At 40.2% G+C, this 18,420-nt stretch overlaps 1 protein-coding gene across 4 annotated transcripts in view; it reads left to right on the forward strand.

Annotated features, from left to right (window-relative positions):
- DLG5 (discs large MAGUK scaffold protein 5) overlaps positions 1–18,420 on the forward strand; it is a 95,754-nt gene that overhangs the window by 16,127 nt on the left and 61,207 nt on the right. For all 4 annotated transcript variants that reach the window (XM_063434200.1, XM_063434201.1, XM_063434202.1 and 1 more), the window contains exons 2-3: positions 10,860–10,928; positions 17,803–17,971. In XM_063434200.1, coding sequence (XP_063290270.1) covers positions 10,860–10,928; positions 17,803–17,971 — 238 coding nt within the window. The remainder of the gene's footprint in view (positions 1–10,859; positions 10,929–17,802; positions 17,972–18,420) is intronic.

The following is an 18,420-nucleotide window of genomic DNA, read 5'->3' on the forward strand; positions in this document are numbered from 1 at the left end:
AACATGGCACTTTTCAGGTTTATCAACTGTAGTAGAAAGCCAAATTTATTTTTTTGTTGGTAGGATCAACACGCTTTAACCCCATCAGTACCCATATCTAGCTAGTGTTAGGTTTCACAGTAGTGCTGGAACATTATCAGTGACACAGCAAACTAGTTTAAATAGTTCATTCAACCACCAGGACCACTTATGCTTTTAGAAGTGATCATGATTGTAGGAGTCTGTATGTGCAGCGCTTGTCTTTGAAACATCCAGACATATTTGCACTTGTGTGCCGGCGGCTAGTTACACACTCAACACAGGTGATTTAGGCAGCCTGGGGAGAGCAAAAAAATCTAAGGTGCAGGAGCATACTAAAAATGGACAACAGCTCAAGTAGCCGGCCCTTCGGTGGGTCCCCACTCAGATCTAAAGCTGGTTTTTGCTCACTGAAATGCAGGCTGACTCTCTCTGCGCAAGAGATATAGGAACCCCAGATGATTGTTCCGGCCTTGTTAAGGCCTCTGTTCCAGCCTGCCTAATGTCAATTCTGTGCAAAAAATATTGCTGTTGTCAACGTGCTGGCGACAGACTTATTGAGTTTCTACCCTTGTAGCACCTGCAATGGGAAGCGTTTATTTTTCCTCCATCCCTCTTGCCTAAAAACCCTTCCAGCCTCCTTATAACCTGCATTATTTATATATGTTCCCTTCCCTTAACTGCTCAGTGTGCATGTAATACCAGTTGTTTTGTTGACTTCAACAATTACCTTGATCAACTGGTTAAACCTCTGGATTAATGATGACCAGGTGGGACTTGGGATCATCTTATTATTATTATTATTATTATTATTATTATTATTATTATTATTATTGGCATCTAGGTAGTGCCAACTTACTCCACAGCGCTTTACGATATTATAAAGGAGATATTTAACAAAAAATTAGACTATTACAAAATCTTACAGGAACAATAGGTTGATAAGGATCCTGCTCAAACGTTAAGCAATCTAAAAAAAAACAAAAAGCAATGAAATTCAAATTAGAGGAAAATATCAACAAGAGTAGAGAACACCTAAGAGTTGCTTGATTTCGAGGTCCTTCAGTACTATCGAACCCAGATGAACTGCACCAGGAGTTGTTCCACTCCTTTTGTGCTTCTTGAATCTGTGATAAAAGAAGGATAAGTGAAAAGAAAGCCATGCCCTTTATTATTTTGAAAGTCAAGTAAACTTGTATGCAAACCACTGTCCCTTCTAAAAATCAGTTAACAAGACCTTAACACCATTATGGTAGAATTGTAATATCTGCCAAGAGAGGTGTTGAAAAATATTGTGAAATTCAGATTGCTTACTAAAATATTGCATGTTTAACATAAACCTGTCATCTAACACAATTATATTACTCAATGTTACAGTACTGATTTATAGTGATGGTGTTAACTGTATATGGCATGTGTTATTATGCCATTGCTTGTGTATTTAGTAAAAATAGGTACAGTTTTACGTGTCTAACCTGTTGTTTTTTTGGCCGTACTGCATATCCAGTGGCTAAATAGCTTACTTTACCATTTATAATCAGCAGCAGTGAATGCAAATATGTGCTTTGTTGTTTGATGTAGCACTTTCTCAATTTGGGATGGTTATACCTTTGACACTTTAGTTCTATTGAATTTTTTCATCGTAATTCTGTACCAGGAGCTAATTGATTACTTTCATGATAGCTTTTCATGGGATGATTGCCTTTAAGGGATTTAAACAAAACAACCCCACAATATTCTGAAAGAACTATGCCAACAGTTGCCATTTGCAAATTGGAAGTAAATTACATTCTAGCCTCTTCGATCGAGAATGGTTTCAGAATATTGCCCGGTATTTTAACACTATCACATTCCAAAAATGTCACAAAATAAACCACTCGACCTCAGAATTGATATTCATAGATTGTGCAGTAAAGATAATAGCAGGCCTTCCAATTATTCTCATTTCGGCGTAACATCCTTGATTTTAGAGTCCTGTTAGTGTTCATTGGATGGTCTACTCTCAGTGGGCTGGCTTGTTGTGATTGGCAGGCGTTCTGCGTGTAATCTCTCCCATACTCTGACCTTTCTCCCTTTATACCCTTTCCACCGGCCAGATACATGGGATGCCGATTTTGGGAGAAGGGTATGTAACGGGTGACATGTGCCATTAATTTGTTGTCTTTTAAATCATCACTAATGCTTTAAATGTGTTCAGATTTTATTTATAATGTACATTTGCATTTTTTGATATCCATTTTACTATGCTACTTTGTTACATTGTATATACTTTATTTGCTTGAATTAATTTATGAGAGATCCTTTTGAATACATTTGTTTCTTGTAGACATCATAAACCTCTGTGGTTTAGGTGTTCTTCTTATGTCCAAACACTTCAAGCATTTTATTTTATTTATCATTTATATTTTTCAGGGTATTGGTTAATTGTTAGTGTTTTCAGTGGAATATGAAGTTATTTTTGGTGTTAATTTAATTTACAAAGTATCTAATGGTGCAGTTAATGTTTAAGAGACTTCTCTTCAGAAGGATTTTGATTGCCAAATTTGACTGCTTAATGTATGAAATAGGGCCTACAACAAATTGATAATGGCACCTGTATCAGAACATTGATGTTGGGATCACCTTGACCATTTCAGTAGCTCACCAGCAACCATTTATCATGTCAATTATCATACAATAGGTTGTAACTTATACCTTGGTCTGAGATTAAAACTATCAATAATGTCCATATCCTTGTATTTGATTAACATGATACTGGGTCATTTCCTTGCAATTGTCCAAAGTTGTTAAATGGACTAAAACCATAACCCTAAATATGCTCAGCTCCCTGAAGACACCTGTAATTGTCAGGTGAGTTTCACCAAAGTTGGTTCCTTGGAACCCCCACTAATCACTGGACACTGGAGATATTCAATGTACTGAGCAGTGAATGTACTGATCAGTCCAGCTCCTTGGAGGATATATGTTGCTTGGTTGTAGCAAGTATTAATAAATGCGAGGCTCAAAAATATGCTCTGCTCTAGAATAGGCAGTATTCAGGAGTTCCTTTTTATTCAGTTTTTCATTGATGAAGGATTCGTGATATATTGGCTGGAATAATAAATTGTGGATCCAATTAAAAAACAAACAAACAAACAAACAAAAAAAAACTTCAAAGATTAACCCTCACATCTTTAAATATTACACCATAAACTAAAACATTAAAAATCACCTGTGACATATGTTAACCCCTTTACCTTGTGATACTTTGTTTACTTTTTAAGTTTATATTAAAGGTTTAGCAATTAACACAATAATCCAACTCGGTCAAGGCACACAATGTAAATGAGGAGGAGAGAAATTGTAAAGGTTTCATTAATCCTATCCTCTGTATGCTTTCTTAATGCTGGCTGCCTTGTTAAAAGACATGGCTGATAACCATGATTGACATGGATCTTACAGCATCTGTAAGATAAAGATGCTTGATTTTAATATAAAATTTTATTTTTCACAGATACATATTTGTTATATGAAAGGCGCAACATACTACATTTCCCTAAAAATAGGAATGCTAACACATTAGCATATTTAGAGCATGCATCATTGTGAAGCACTATAGGGTCAGGAACACAAACATGTATTTCTGACCCTATAGGGTTAAAACTACCATCTAGCCACCCTGGTCCCCTCATGCCTCCCTAAATATGGTAAATCTGCTTGTATTCAAGCCTGAAGCTGCTGGCTCTGTCCCTGTTTCCTTTTGACCAGCCCACTGCCTGCTGACATCAGCAGAAGTGGTAGCCTGATCCAATCACAATGCTTCCCCATAGGATTGGCTGAGACTGACAAAGAGGCAGATCAGGGGCAGAGCCAGCACAATTCGAACACAGCCCTGGCCAATCAGCATCTCCCCATAGAGATGAATTGAATCAATGCATTTCTATGAGGAAAGTTCAGTGTCTGCATGCAGAGTGAGGAGATACTGAATATTTGGATGCATTTTAGGCAGCCATGACCCAGGAAGGATCTCTAACAGCCGTCTGAGGAGTGGCCAGTGGAGCTATTCCAAGGCTGTAATGTAAACACTGCATTTTCTCTGAAAAGACACTGTTTAAATCAAAAAGCCTGAAGATAATGATTCTACTCACCAGAACAAATTCAATATGCTGTAGTTGTTCTGGTGACTATAGTGTTCCTTTAATGCTGGCTACCATGTTAAAGGACATGGCTGATAACAATGATTGACATGGATCTTGAGTGGAGGCCGCCAGTTGTAAGATAAAGATGCTTGATTTAAAATTTAAAGGGACACTATAGTGTCAGGAAAACCGCTTGGTTTTTCTGACACTATAGTACCCTGAGGGTGCCCCCACCCTCAGGGTCCCCCTCCTGCGGGGTCCCCCTCAGCTTTTTCCCCGCCAGGCTCCCTTACCTCTCCTCCACCGCTGACGTCACCATCCTTGTCTGACGTCACCGGCGCCAAATGCGCATGCGCGGCACTGCCGCGCGCGTATTCAAGACAGCCTTTAGAGGCTGGCTTAACCCCAGATGTAAACATAGCAGTTTCTCAGAAACTGCTATGTTTACATCAGGCAGGGTTAACCCTAGAGGGACCTGACACCCAGACCACTTCATTGAGCTGAAGTGGTCTGGGTGACTATTGTGTCCCTTTAATTTTATATTTTACAGTTCACAGATACATATGTTATATGTAAGGCGCAAGTAAACCTAGTACATTTCCCTTTAAGAAATGATTTGTAAATTACCTAGATCCGTGTCAATGATGTTACATAATATGTAAAAATAGAAAAGCTAACACATTAGCATATTTAGAGCATGCGTCAATATGGCTGTGTGCCTAACCCAGTATGCTTTCAGTATTTCTCAGAATACATGTGTATCATGAATGAGCTTACATGGTGTGCACACCAAGCTTCTATGCAACATACAACTGGAACCATACCTGAACGTGGCATGGTTTATTAAATTAATGTTATGTTTTATATATTTGCTAACAAGAGTACAATTTGGGTATATTGATTCGGTTCACATCTCTACGTATCTTCTATAAATAGCTGAATTTGCAATCTTGCTTGCCTGTGTAAAGTATATTATTGATCAGCTCATTCTATATGAATTATAGTTTACATATTCAGCATTTATAGGTGCACTTGGCCTTTTGCAGGTAACATTACAGTACAGGGGAGGTAGTGTAAGTGGCATTATTTATGCAGACATTACACTAGGGGGTTTCACTCACAGGTCAGTGGATCTATGCTAATCCCTGATTTTTTGAAAGCAGAATATTGAGTGGGGTTTCAGGAATAATGTGATGCAAACTTCAGGTCCTTTGCTGCAGGAAAAGTTTAACTGCAGACCCCCCTTGGTTGGACCCAGCTTCACAGATTTATTAACACTTAAAGGAACACTATACTAATGTGTATTTCTGACACTATGGGTCTAAATAACCTCAAGTTTAAAAGGTGATTTACCCACCCCAGCGTGGCCCGGGTCCGGTCGGGGCTGGCTCCGTCCCGCCGTCTTGGCTGAGATCATCAGACTTGATAATCTCAGCCAATCAAATGCTTTCCCATAGGAAAGCAGTGGGAGGCTAGTGTGCATGCGCAGCAAAACACAGCTCTGCGCCAATCAACATCTCCTCATAGAGATGCATTGACTTAATGCATCTCCATGGGCACTGGAGGTGTCCATAGACAGTAATGTAAACCCTGACGTTTCTCTGATAAGGCAGTGTTTACATTAACCCCTTAAGACCGCAGGACGTTCTATGCCGTCCTTATTTAGATGGCTCTAAAATCCGCAGGGCGGCATAGAACGTCCTGCGATCTTATGTACTTACCCGGTCGCTGGCGATCCCACGCCGGCGATCGCGGTATGGGGGACTTACCTGGGAGCCCAGGGAGTCCCCCTCCGTCCTCTTCGGCCCCCCAGGGCCATGTGATCGCGAGGTCCTTGCGAGGACCCCGCGATCACATGGACGGCATAGCCGTCCAAGGCAGTGCCAGCAGGGGGAGTGCCTGGAATGACAGGTACTCCCCCTGCTGTCTGAAATTCAAATAAAATCCGTTAAAACAGTGTAAAAATAAGATTATATATACTTAGATCATATATATATTTATTATATATATGATCTAAGTATATATATATATACACATATACACATAAATATACATACACTGTCTACATGTATTTTAATATTAATATATACATAATTATATATATATATATTAATATCAAAATACACGTACAATGATATTGATTAAATATATATATAATTTTTATTATATATATATATTTATATATAATAAAAAATAAATAAATATATAAATACGTTAAAAAATAAAATAAAAAAAATAATACAAAATAAATAGATAAAAAATATATAAACATGCGTAATTTTGTTCTAACTGTATTTTAAAATTAATATATATATTGATATCAAAATACATGTAGAACGAAATAATATATATATCTATATACATAAGTATATACATATATATCACTAAATATATACCTATATATAAATAAAAATAATAAAAAAATTATATACATATATATGCACACACATATATATATATATACACACCTATATATATATATAATAATTCTACGCATATATTTATGTAATAATTTTACATAATTAGGTCATTTTATTAATTACAATTAGCGGGACCTGCCTGACAACCCATGCTGAAACTATAGGGAATTTAATTTGCTAGCACTATATTTAACCCTGTAACTTTCCAAGACACCATAAAACCTGTACATGGGGGGTACTGTTTTACTCGGAAGACTTCGCTGAACACAAATATTAGTGTTTCAAAACAGTAAAATATATTACAACGACGATATCGTCAGTGACAGTGAAATTTTTTGCATTTTTCACACAAAAATGGCACTTACACTGACGATATAATTGTTGTGATACGTTTTACTGTTTTGAAACACTAATATTTGTGTTCAGCGAAGTCTCCTGAGTATAACAGTACCCCTCATGTACAGGTTTTATGGTGTTTTCAAAAGTTACAGAGTCAAATATAAGGTTTGCGTTTCAGTTTTTTCACATTAAAATTCGCCAGGTTGCCTTTGAGACCGTATGGTAGCCCAGGAATGAAAATTATCCCCATGATGGCATACCATTTGCAATAGTAGACAACCCAGGGTATTGCAAATAGGGTATGTTTTTTTTTTTTAGTAGCCACTTAGTCACAAACACTGGCCAAAATTTGCGTTCAAATTAGTTTTTTGCATTTTCAAATATTAACACTAACTTTGGCCAGTGTTTGTGACCAAGTGGCTACTAAAAAAGACCTTTGCAATACCTTGGGTTGTCTACTTTTGCAAATGGTATGCCATCATGGGGGTAATTCTTATTTCTGGGCTACCATATGGTCTCAAAGGCAACGTAACCAATCTGGCGAATTTCAATGTGAAAAAAATGAATTATGTAACATGCTATATTTGACCCTGTAACTTCCCAAAACACCATAAAACCTGTACATAGGGGTTACTGTTTTACACGTGAGACATCGCTGAATACAAATATGTGTATTGTATTGCAGTAAAAGCAAACAGTATTATGACATTCACAGTTAGAATGTCACGTAGAACTAAAAAAATTTAAAAAAATCTTTTCTCCCATTTTTGTAATATTTTTTTCATATTAAATTATGTTCCATACCTAAATATTTGATGTTAAACGAAAGCCCTGTTTCCCCTGAATAAAATGATATATAAGTAGTGTGGGTGCATTTAATATGAAAGAAGTGAATTACGGTTGGACAGACATGTAGCGCAAATGCCAGGTTTTGTTTACGTTTTTTTTGGATCACAACTTGTACATTTGGCTGCGGTCTTAAGGGGTTAAAAAGCCTGCAGGGCCTGACTATATTTTGGTGGTTCAAATGACTACAGTGTCTCTTTAAGTTCTTTATAGTCTGTATGTTTCCTGCTGGAAACACTCCACTGACGTGTCTGGTATCCTGTTCTGTGCTCTCTTTCAACCAATATCTATCTCCTGTTTACTTTTATTTAAAATATTATTTACTTATCGCCCCAGATGACTTAACTTTACTTCCACAAAACCCATGTTTTCTGCCTGACACTTGTTGCCCTAGTTCACTTCACTTACTAACTTTAATTTTCCTCTGTCCTTAACTGGGCCCCCTATCTTTCTCCACCCTAACCCTATTCATTCTATTGTCTGTACCTCTGCCTTGCCTTTCTGAACCCCAGTTCTATGGCCCTTGTAATCTGAATCCTTTAAGCTATTTCAAAATGTTTTTCACCTTTTCTTGTTACTCATCCTTCATTTTATATCTTTTTTTACAAAACCCACAATCCCGGCTTTTAATTTCGTATTTTTCTTTAATCCATTCTATCTGTCTCCATTTAACACCGGTGTCCCCAACTATATTTCTTAAATGTGTTTCTTATGCTCCTCCTTTTATTGTATATATTGCTCCCCTTTACCCTCCATGACTTGTCTCTATATACTAGATTTTCTCTTCTAATTTCACTTGCAAATCTGTTTCTTTTCCTGTATTTTTTTTTCTATTTTCATCTGGGCTCCTCTGTTTCTACCCTACCTTTGCCTTTCACTCTAGTTGCCTCCCTCCCTATTAAATCTCCGCTCACATAAACCTAGCCTTTTCCCGGACTATATTAGCAAAGGCCCTGTAACATTACACCTCTGACGTCACACACTACAATACAGCACACCTGGGCTGACAGGTTTCACCACAGATTAACAACAATGCTTTTGTTTTGTTGTGTCCAAAGTGCGCTGTCATTGTACTGCTGTCTGTAACCCTTTCACCTCTGGGTGTGCAAACCTTAATGAGCATTATAGACATAATAAAAGTGACTAAAGAACATGACGTCTATTCAGGAGCGCACACTGGAAGTGGTTGGGTTTTGAATAACCATAATTGTTGCCAGTGACCTGTGCGATAATGTATCTCTTTACTCTGTCATATACAGGGTTAAAACTAGAATGTAATAATCTGTATATCCATGATCATAAAATGAGTTCTGTAAGAAGTCTTTCACCTCTGCTAAAACTCAGTAAAGTCTGTATTCCACCTAACGACCTACTGAACTATCAGGCTTAGTGATATTTCAAAACCTGACTGTTTATCAACTACATTTGACCTGGACTGATGGTTCATTTTAAATCTACTTCAGACTGCCTTTTTGTACAAAATGTGGAGATTGTGTATGAGTAATTCTGCACTGTGCAAGCATATCGTTTAAATGCAGGAAACTCACTATTTGAGTGCAATTTGAGTAGAGAGGATAACCCTATTTGTAGAGAAGGGATCCACCGCTTAAAGGGACACTCCAGGCACCCAGACCACTTCTGCCAATTGGAGTGGTCTGGGTGCCAACTCCTATCACCCTTAACCCTGCAAGTGTAATTTATTGCAGTTTTTATAAACTGCAATAATTACCTTGCAGGGTTAACTCCTCCTCTATCAGACAGCCACTAGAGGGACTTCCGGGTTCTTAAAACATGAAGTGTTTTAAACGACGCAGGGACATCCTCACGCTATGCATTCAATAATGGGGAGGTCTAATGCACTCGCGGCTATTGCTGTGCATGCGCATTAGGTGCGCATTAGGTCTCCCCTGTCGGCGGAGGAGCATGGGCGGAGCCTGACGCAGCGCCGAGGGACATCGGCACTGGATTCAGGTATGTCACTGAAGGGGTTTTAACCTCTTCAGCAACATGGGATGGGGGGTGGGAGGGAGAGGGGCACTGCAGGATATGTTTTCCTGGCACTGGAGAGACCCTTTAATGTTCATGGCTCTTTGTGACTTAAATGATAACTGTCACCTCAAAACTATTTTTAATAGAATAATCCTTTCATCGCTTTTTGGAAGGAATTTATTTATTTTTACTTAAAAAAAAATTAGATACCTTTTTGTATGTGACATAATCCTGGTTGCTATTAAAGGTAGGAATTACTTTTTAAAAATAAACTAGATGGGGGGGGGGGGGGGAAGGGATTCTAAAAAAAAAAAAAAATGAATAAAATTGTTTTGAGGTGACAGTTGCTCGTTATCGCTGTGTAGTGTGAACAATTAAGTTTTCTGTTTGAGTATATTTAGAAAATGATTTTGGAAAATATTTAAACTGATCCTATGCATATATTCCATATTGTTTTTTAAAAATAACTAAGCAAAAACAAGTTAACTTTTATTGCAGTGGGAAATTTCGCCCTCACAGTCACCAGTATGGAGGGTGTTGTAGGGTTTAAATTTAAAGCTCGAACAACAACATTATTAAATACATCTATTTTATTATTTTTTTTTTATTGTCCTTGAGTATTCGCACAACACATTTTAATATAAAATTGATAAAGGTTGGTGGGGCAAAATATTAGTTTGGTTTCAAATAAGGCAATCCTTTTCTTTTTTTTTTTTATTAATGACCTACAGATAAAAAAGAAGCCAGCTGTCCCCTGGTTTATTCATATTCATTGTCACCATTTCCCAAGTTTATGTCTTGTACATCATATTCACTTGAAAACCTGAAGATTTATTAACTAAATTATGAGTTTTGGGGAATTCTAAGTGAAATTCAAACTTCTTAAATTGCTGAACTATAAAAATAGCTGACTTGGAGATTCTTTTTATTCAAATTCAGTTTTTTGGCCTAAACCTTTAAATTTACTTTGAATTCCCAACAATTGACACAAATGGGTGATTAACCTTCCGAATCTTCTCAAATCTTACTTGAACTCCTAGATTCATGGAGTCATTGAGTGCTACCTTCTGTGATTTCTCTGATAACTGTTGTAGTTCTTTAATGGCTTTTCTTCTCTTTCCCCTGACAGGCTCCACCTACAGTGTTCTTACCACCATGCCGTCGGACTCTGAGAGCAGTGGCTCACTCAGCAGTGTAGGTGAGTAGACCTGATGTTCTTTAAGTAATTACTCTGTTTAGGCACTGACTGTCATGTAGGATGGGGTTAGGTTCAAAGTCTTCACTGATAATGTGCTTAAACACGTTTTTTAAAATACAATATATTATTTCGGTTTTCCCTTTTAATGATATGACCTGAATCATGCTTATTCCTTTTTGTGTTACGTTGGATATGTCAACAAAATCTCTGTACACAGCATGATAAAAACATGGTGGTGGATAAGGTATGAAGGTTCAAAGTGTGAACAATGTCACTGCAATTGAAAATCTACCAAAACCTAAGCATTATTGTGAACGAAAAACGTACTGTAGCAAAAATAAAAATGTGAAGTCAAAGGTCATACAGTCACCACCGAAATCACAGCTGCAGTATCCAGTAGACTTGGCTGGTGCCAACATTTATTTCCTCCAAACACATTTCGATGAAAAGTTTCATCCATTTGCTCATTCTTTTTTGGCCAAAATGTGAACATTATTTTCATTTCAGTATTCCAATGCGTGCTGCGGCTGCATCTTGCATTAGATAATTTCCTAAATTTGTAACATTGTGGGATTGCCACAGTGGCTGCACGCTGTTATAACAAATGACTGTCCAGTCACTAATCCAGTAAGGTGGGACATAGTGCCCACAGTCTCCACACATTGGCAGAGAGCGGGGGCACTAAATAACAAGGGGTATTCCCCTATTGTCGTCGTCCCCCAGCCTCTACCCATTGGCAGGTAGTGGGGGCTCTATATAATAAGGGGGGTGGACGTTTTGCCACACCATAAAATTTTTCGAAGCTTTTAGTCTCCCCCCACATAAAAAATTCTCTACCTACCACCCTCACCGAATAATAGTAAGTGGGGGCAATAAACAAAATACCTGTAAAATTAAAAATAAATTGTATTTGCCATTAGATGTGTTATTTCGTGTTCCATCAGCTTTTCTTCACCCCCAAAATTTCCAAACAAAAACTCTATAAGGTCGCAAGCGACTGTTAAAATAAAGAAAGGACCCAATAAAAAAAAAAAAAACACGTCAAGAAAATAAAAACAGGCATAAAAACAATCTGTAAGTGCTCTATGCAGACTGACCTTATAAAGCTTTCCCACACCGTGAAATTTAAGTCTGAGCATTCTAATTTGTTGGCTTATCCAATCAATCAGAGCGTTTTGACACACACTTTATAATGTTTATTGCACTCCTTACTACTACTAACGTGACGGGAGTAGGTAGGTTGCTTTAAAAAAAAATTAAAAAATGTTTTAATGAGGGGTTGACTAGAGGCTTGGGGACTCTTAGTCACTGGCTAGGGCAATATCTACCCCCTTATTATTTAGGGCCCCCAACTGCCACCAAAGGGTAAGGGCTGGGGGGACAATAGGAGCCTCTCCTGTTATTTAAGGCCCCCACCTGCCACCAATGGGGTGGGCTGGGGTAGGACTTACCTGCCACCATTGGTAGTGGCTGGTGGGACACTTTATCCCCCTGTTAATTTTATCTAAAAGCCCCCACCCATGGCCATCTTTTATTTGATTAGTGACTAGGAGGGAGAATGTATTATTCTCCTCTGGGGGTCATATTGACTACCATCCCAATTGGGATTAAGGAATTATATATTTAAATATTGCAAGGAGGGATCCCTAAGCCAGTAGCTCCCTCCTTGCAAATGTAACAAATGAACAAATTGTATAGGCGAAATTTCTTCCAAAGAAATTAGTTCATTTCATTCGTTCAATTTGTATTCATCCATTCGTCTTTCGGAAAAATGTTTTATGAAAACAAATGCCCAAGTGTAGTAACCAGTAATCTGTCAAACACGTCAGTCAATATGTTAATCTGAACTCTGTATCATAGGTATATTTTAGTAACTATACATATGACAAAATGTACTGTATACTTCTGAATCCAGGAGCATAACAATAGCCCACATGTATGTATTATATGGTGCGTATATATTTTATTATTTATATAGCACCAGCAAATTCCGTAGCACTGTGTGACGAACACTCCTCTGCCTGGACGTTCGCCACGGGCTCTTGGAGGAGTGTGGATGCTAGCCTCCTGCCCACGGACTATGGGCCATATGCAAAGACCCTGTTCGGGCGTTAAACCTCCCCAATCGCCATTAATGGTTTCCCCTGGGCGTCCCTGGTTCGTCACTTTCCGGAGCTAAAAATAACCAACTTGACCGGACATCCCCAAGCCAACCCGTCATACCCGGGTATGCTGTACCATGGAACTGGGGGGGCAGCTAAGTGACAAAAAACCCTTTTTTTTTTTTTTTTAAAGTGTTTTATTTTTCTTTGCCATATCAATTGGTTGGCGCCTACAGAAGAGAAAGGGAGGAAATTGCAGGTACAATGATTACATATTAGGGTATTGCACATGCTTAACATCTAGATACCATTTGTACAGTTCACCATAAACATCTCCGGTGGTTGTCTGCTAGGGAACTCTGGTGATCTGCATTGTTGGCTATCCTATCCCCATCACCACGCTACCTACTATCTGTTGGCTGCGGTGTTTCCAACACCAATATGCGACCTGGCTATTACTACCATGTGTCCCTTTCCGCTGTTAGTTGTCCCTATCAGTGCTCAATTTTGGGTTAGAACCTCCCAACATCACCCCTCTGTGTCACCACCCGCCTCTTGCTCTCTAAATTTTTCTCACCTCTCTCCGGCTTGGCTAGTGTGTTTTCGTGGAATGAGATGTTTGTTGGCCATGAGTTCGTATTTCCAGTTCAGGGAAATTTGCATAATCAGATTCCCAAGTGTGGGTGCCACCTGGGATTTCCAGGCTCTGGCTATTAGTGTTACTGATGAGATTAGCAGGTGGAATAACAGTCGCTCTTCTATTTTGTCTAAGGACGTGGGTAACATAAAAAGGACACACTGCTCCACCTGCAAGGTCCATGCCCTTCCGAACAACCTCTGTATCAGGGCTTGGGCCCCGTCCCAGAATGGTCGCAGGGCGCTGCATGACCACCATACGTGGGTCATAGACCCCCTGTGTGTACCACATCTCCAGCATACATTAGGTGAGCCCGGGAATATCAGTGCTTGCCTCTCCGGGACTAGGTACCACCTGTATTGGAGTTTTCTGATGGTCTCAAAGTGTGTGGTGCACAGTGTATTGCCCTTGTGTATATTGTAAGCCCTTGTCCATTGGTCCAGTGAGAACATGTGCCCTAGTTCCTTGTGCCATTCCTCTTGGTGTGTCACATTTTCTTTTGGTTAGTTTTTGTGAAATGCGTTGTATATGCGTGAGTATTTTCGTGGGGGGTTTGAGGGTTAGGCACGTGTGTTCTATCGCTCGGTCCTGGGGGGTTGCTGCGGTCTGCGTGTGCGCCTCCATGAGGAAGGATTTCAGTTGTAGGTACTGGAATATGGCTCTGGTTGGTAAGTGGTATCTTGTTTGGAGGGCCGTGAAGGGCATCAACTCCCCTGCCTGATACAAATGGTCAATTGTGATGCAACCTCCCTCCATGGCGCAGGGTCAAAAGTCGGTATTCCGGCTGCCAGGAGAGATATTGGGGCGTTCCTGGGGATAGCCTCTGGGGTCCCCCCTTTTTCTTTGACCTCATCCCATATTTTCAGTGTTGGGGTCGTGGTCGGGAGGGGGTCCATGTGTGGTGGGCGTAGGTGTTTGGGGAGCCAGAACAGGTTACGTAGTTTTTGTTTCCCCTCCCAGTGGGCTTCCAGACGGGTCCACTGTGGAGTGTCCCCGTCAGCCGTGGCGACTTTGACTGCCATTAGTTGTGCTGCTCTATAGTATGCGTGTAGGTTAGGTACCCCCAGGCCCCCAGTTCTAACGGGCTGTTGAATGAGTGTTATTGCCAGCCTGTGCCTCTTTTTTTCCCATATGAATCTTGCCAGTAGGCTTTGCATGGACTTGAGGAAGGACCTCGGCAGGGGTATCGGTAGGGTTCGCAGGAGGTATTGGAATTTAGGGAGTAGCATCATTTTTAGGGCTGCTATTCTGCCTACCCAGGAAAGATATTTACCCTCCCACCCCTCCAATGTGGACGTGAATTTTCTTTGGAGTGTGGCGTAGTTGTCCTTAAATAATTTGGCTAGTTGGGCTGGGATTTTGATTCCCAGGAATGTGAGGTGGTCGGACCTCCAGTCAAAGGGGAAGGCTGAGGTGAGTCTGGCCAGGTTGTCTTTAGGGATCCCAAGTCTCATGGCTTGGGTCTTGGCTATGTTAAGCTTATAATACAAGTGTTTCCCATATTCCGTTATGGTGGCTACTAAGTTAGGAAGTGAGACGTGTGGTTGAGTTAAAGTCAACATTATATCGTCAGCAAACAGGTTCACTTTATACTCTGTCTCCCACCTGCACTCCATGGATCGAGGGATGCTGTCGTATGGCAGCCGCCAAGGGCTCTAGGGCCATGACATATAGTAGTGGAGATAATGGGCAACCCTGGCGGGAGCCGTTGGAGATACGGAAGGTGTCTGACACAAACCCTGCATTGAGGACCTGGGCTGAGGGGTTATTGTATAGGGCCCTGACCGTTGAGATGAAGCCCTCCGGAGTCCTGAACTTAGCAAGGACCGCCTCCAGGAACTCCCACCCCAGCCGGTCAAAGGCCTTCTCGGCGTCCAACGCCACCGCTATGGTTCCCTTTCCTAGGCGCTGGGCACTGTAAATAATTTTCCTGGTATTGTCCCCCCCCATTGGAGACCCTTTATGAAGCCCACCTGGTCCGTGTGAATCACTTGTGGTAACAATCGTCCGAGCCGTTGGGCATATATTTTGGCGTAAAGTTTGGCATCTGTGTTTAACAGGGAGATGGGCTGAAAATTCTGGGGGCAGGTAGGGGGGGTGGAAACCCTATTTTGCCTTCCCAGGAACCATTCTCTTCCCCAGTTCGGGAATCTGTATAAACTTTGTTTTAATGTTACCAAAGCTGACCATGTGCTGACCATGTGCACGGTCGGTCAAATAATTGACTTGCATGGAAATCTCTAAACCCTAAACCGATCTGGGTGATTTTTGGATATGTTGGTCACCCAGATTTGGGCTATCAGGGGATGTAACTTTTGTGGGGTTTTCGTGTTTTTTATGTGTATTTTGGGGTGTTTTATACATTGTGTTTTCTGTGCCTATAGATAATTGAGTTTGTACAGTTCCAGACTCAATTATCTCTCAGGCACAGGGGACGAATTACCCTGTTTTGTGTGTGTGTGTCCTGGGCATGTTTGCTGTCACTCTGAAATGTATAAAAGCAAGCAATTGAGCCTGGATTAAACATATCATCTTACCCCTTCCTAAAGTCTAGGCCCATGTTTGGGGGATTGGAAGCTATATTCACACTTCTAATCACTACGGAGCTTGGGATTTGGGAGATGCTGGAGAACTGGGAACCGTTACATGCTGTACAATGGGTGGACAAACAGATGTGTATATGTGTCTATATATTTGCTTACTTAAAGGAGACTATAGTGCCAGGAAAACTCGTTTTCCTGGCAATATAGTGCCATGAGGTTGCCCCCACCCTCAGGGTCCCACTCCCACCGGACTGGATGTAGAGGAAGGGGTTAAACACCTACCTTTCTCCAGCGCCGGGCTCCCTCAGTGCTGGAGACTCTCCTCCTAGTTTCCCCGTTAATTGCTGAATGCGCATGCGCGGCAAGAGCCGCGCACGCATTCAGCCAGTCTCATAGGAAAACATTCTCAATGCTCTCCTATGGACGCTGGCGTCTTCTCACTATGAAAATCACAGTGAGAAGCGCCTCTAGCGGCTGTCAATGTGACAGCCACTAGAGGCTGGATTAACCTATAGGTAAACATAGCAGTTTCTCTGAAACTGCTATGTTTACAGCAGAAAGGGTTAATCCTAGGTGGACCTGGCACCCAGACCACTTCATTAAGCTGAAGTGGTCTGGGTGCCTATAGTGATCCTTTAAGCATATGTCTATGTTTCCGCATATGTATGAATACGGGACTATAAAATTATTATTTTTTTCCTGTTAATTGAAATTCTTAAAGCATAAATGTACACATTTTGTCACTAGAACAGTAATCTTTAGTAAATGAAACAGAGGGACACCGCACTCCCTGACTCAAGGTAGGCCAGACCTTAAATGACAGATGAAAGACAGAACATGGAAATACAAGTTTCAAGGAATAAGCAGATTTACTGGGAAAGTGTACAGCAACTTTTCAACCCCAAGGGGTCTTTGTCAAGGTTCATCAGAACAATAATCTTTAGCAGAAGAGTCTTTTGGGATCACAAATTGTAAAAGTCTGTTAAAGGGTATACAGGTGGAAGAAAAAACTATTTGGGGTTGCTGAGTATGTAAGTTGCTGTTGCTGAATAAGTTTAGATACATTTTGTTAATATAGAGAAATATAAAGTAAACCAATACCAGAGCTCCTAAATTAAAATTCCTAAAAAGTCAGAAAAAGAGAATTCCAACAAATGTGTATAGTAAATTTAAAAAATAATATTAATTAGGACAAAGTTAAAATAGTTTGCCATAACAATGTCAATAAGCAGGATATTGGGTGCAGTTTGTGTTGGGCAAAACTCCTTCAGTCTGCTTAACACTGTCAAAGAATATCGGAAAGAGGGCCCACAGAAAAGAGGGAATCCTACGTGTATGCTTAAAGTCGACGGTTGGAATGTAGAAAGTCTTTCATTGTGCACAGGACCTGGACACTCTCATCAACATGGAGTGTTTATTTTATATCACCATTCTGTTATCTCCTGATGTCTTTTGACTGTAGGCTCCACAGGTGGGTTTGGGATACATACAAGTAGACAGATTTTCAACTAGCTAGTAAATTACTATAGTTTAATGCATGCGAAAACTCTTCTTGTATAACTGCTCGATCCTGCTGCCTCTTTCATTTCCAGGTACGACCAATAAGCCCTCTTCTCCTCCACCTTCTGCTGCTGATAGCCGTCACATGAGTGAAAAGTTGGACACTATATTGTCGCAGTTGCGCCAGGTGACAAGAGAAAGGGATGAGCTCCGCAAGAGGCTCGCACTGTCCTCCCCGGGATCAACATTTGATGACTGCAGGTAAGAAGAGAGATCTCAAACTCTGGAGCTACATTTTGTGATCTTGGTTTATCCATGTCCTGGTAATTTTGTAGGACTTCAGGTGTCTAATGATGGTACCAAGTTGATATGTCAAAACCAGTTTCCATATTAAAAAAGTGTGCATATATACCTTTCTGTGTAAAACACACACACAACAATAATTGTGATATGTGTCTGATTTTTACTTAGTACACATAGGTTGAGACACCTTAAAGCAGCACTTAGTTGAACATTAGATTTTATTGACAATTTAGAAGATATATCCCAAATGTATTTCTTTCCCTGCATGTTTTACTTTGAGGGTATATGTGAAGACAGCTTGCAAAAAAACTCAATTTAAGTCTGACAGAGAATACGCCAATCAGAGGTTTCTCATTGAGAAGCTGCAAGTGGGGCTTTTCAATGCTACTCAATGTGCTGAAGTATAG

Source organism: Pelobates fuscus, chromosome 10 (assembly GCF_036172605.1).
Source record: "Pelobates fuscus isolate aPelFus1 chromosome 10, aPelFus1.pri, whole genome shotgun sequence".
Lineage (NCBI taxonomy): Eukaryota > Metazoa > Chordata > Amphibia > Anura > Pelobatidae > Pelobates > Pelobates fuscus.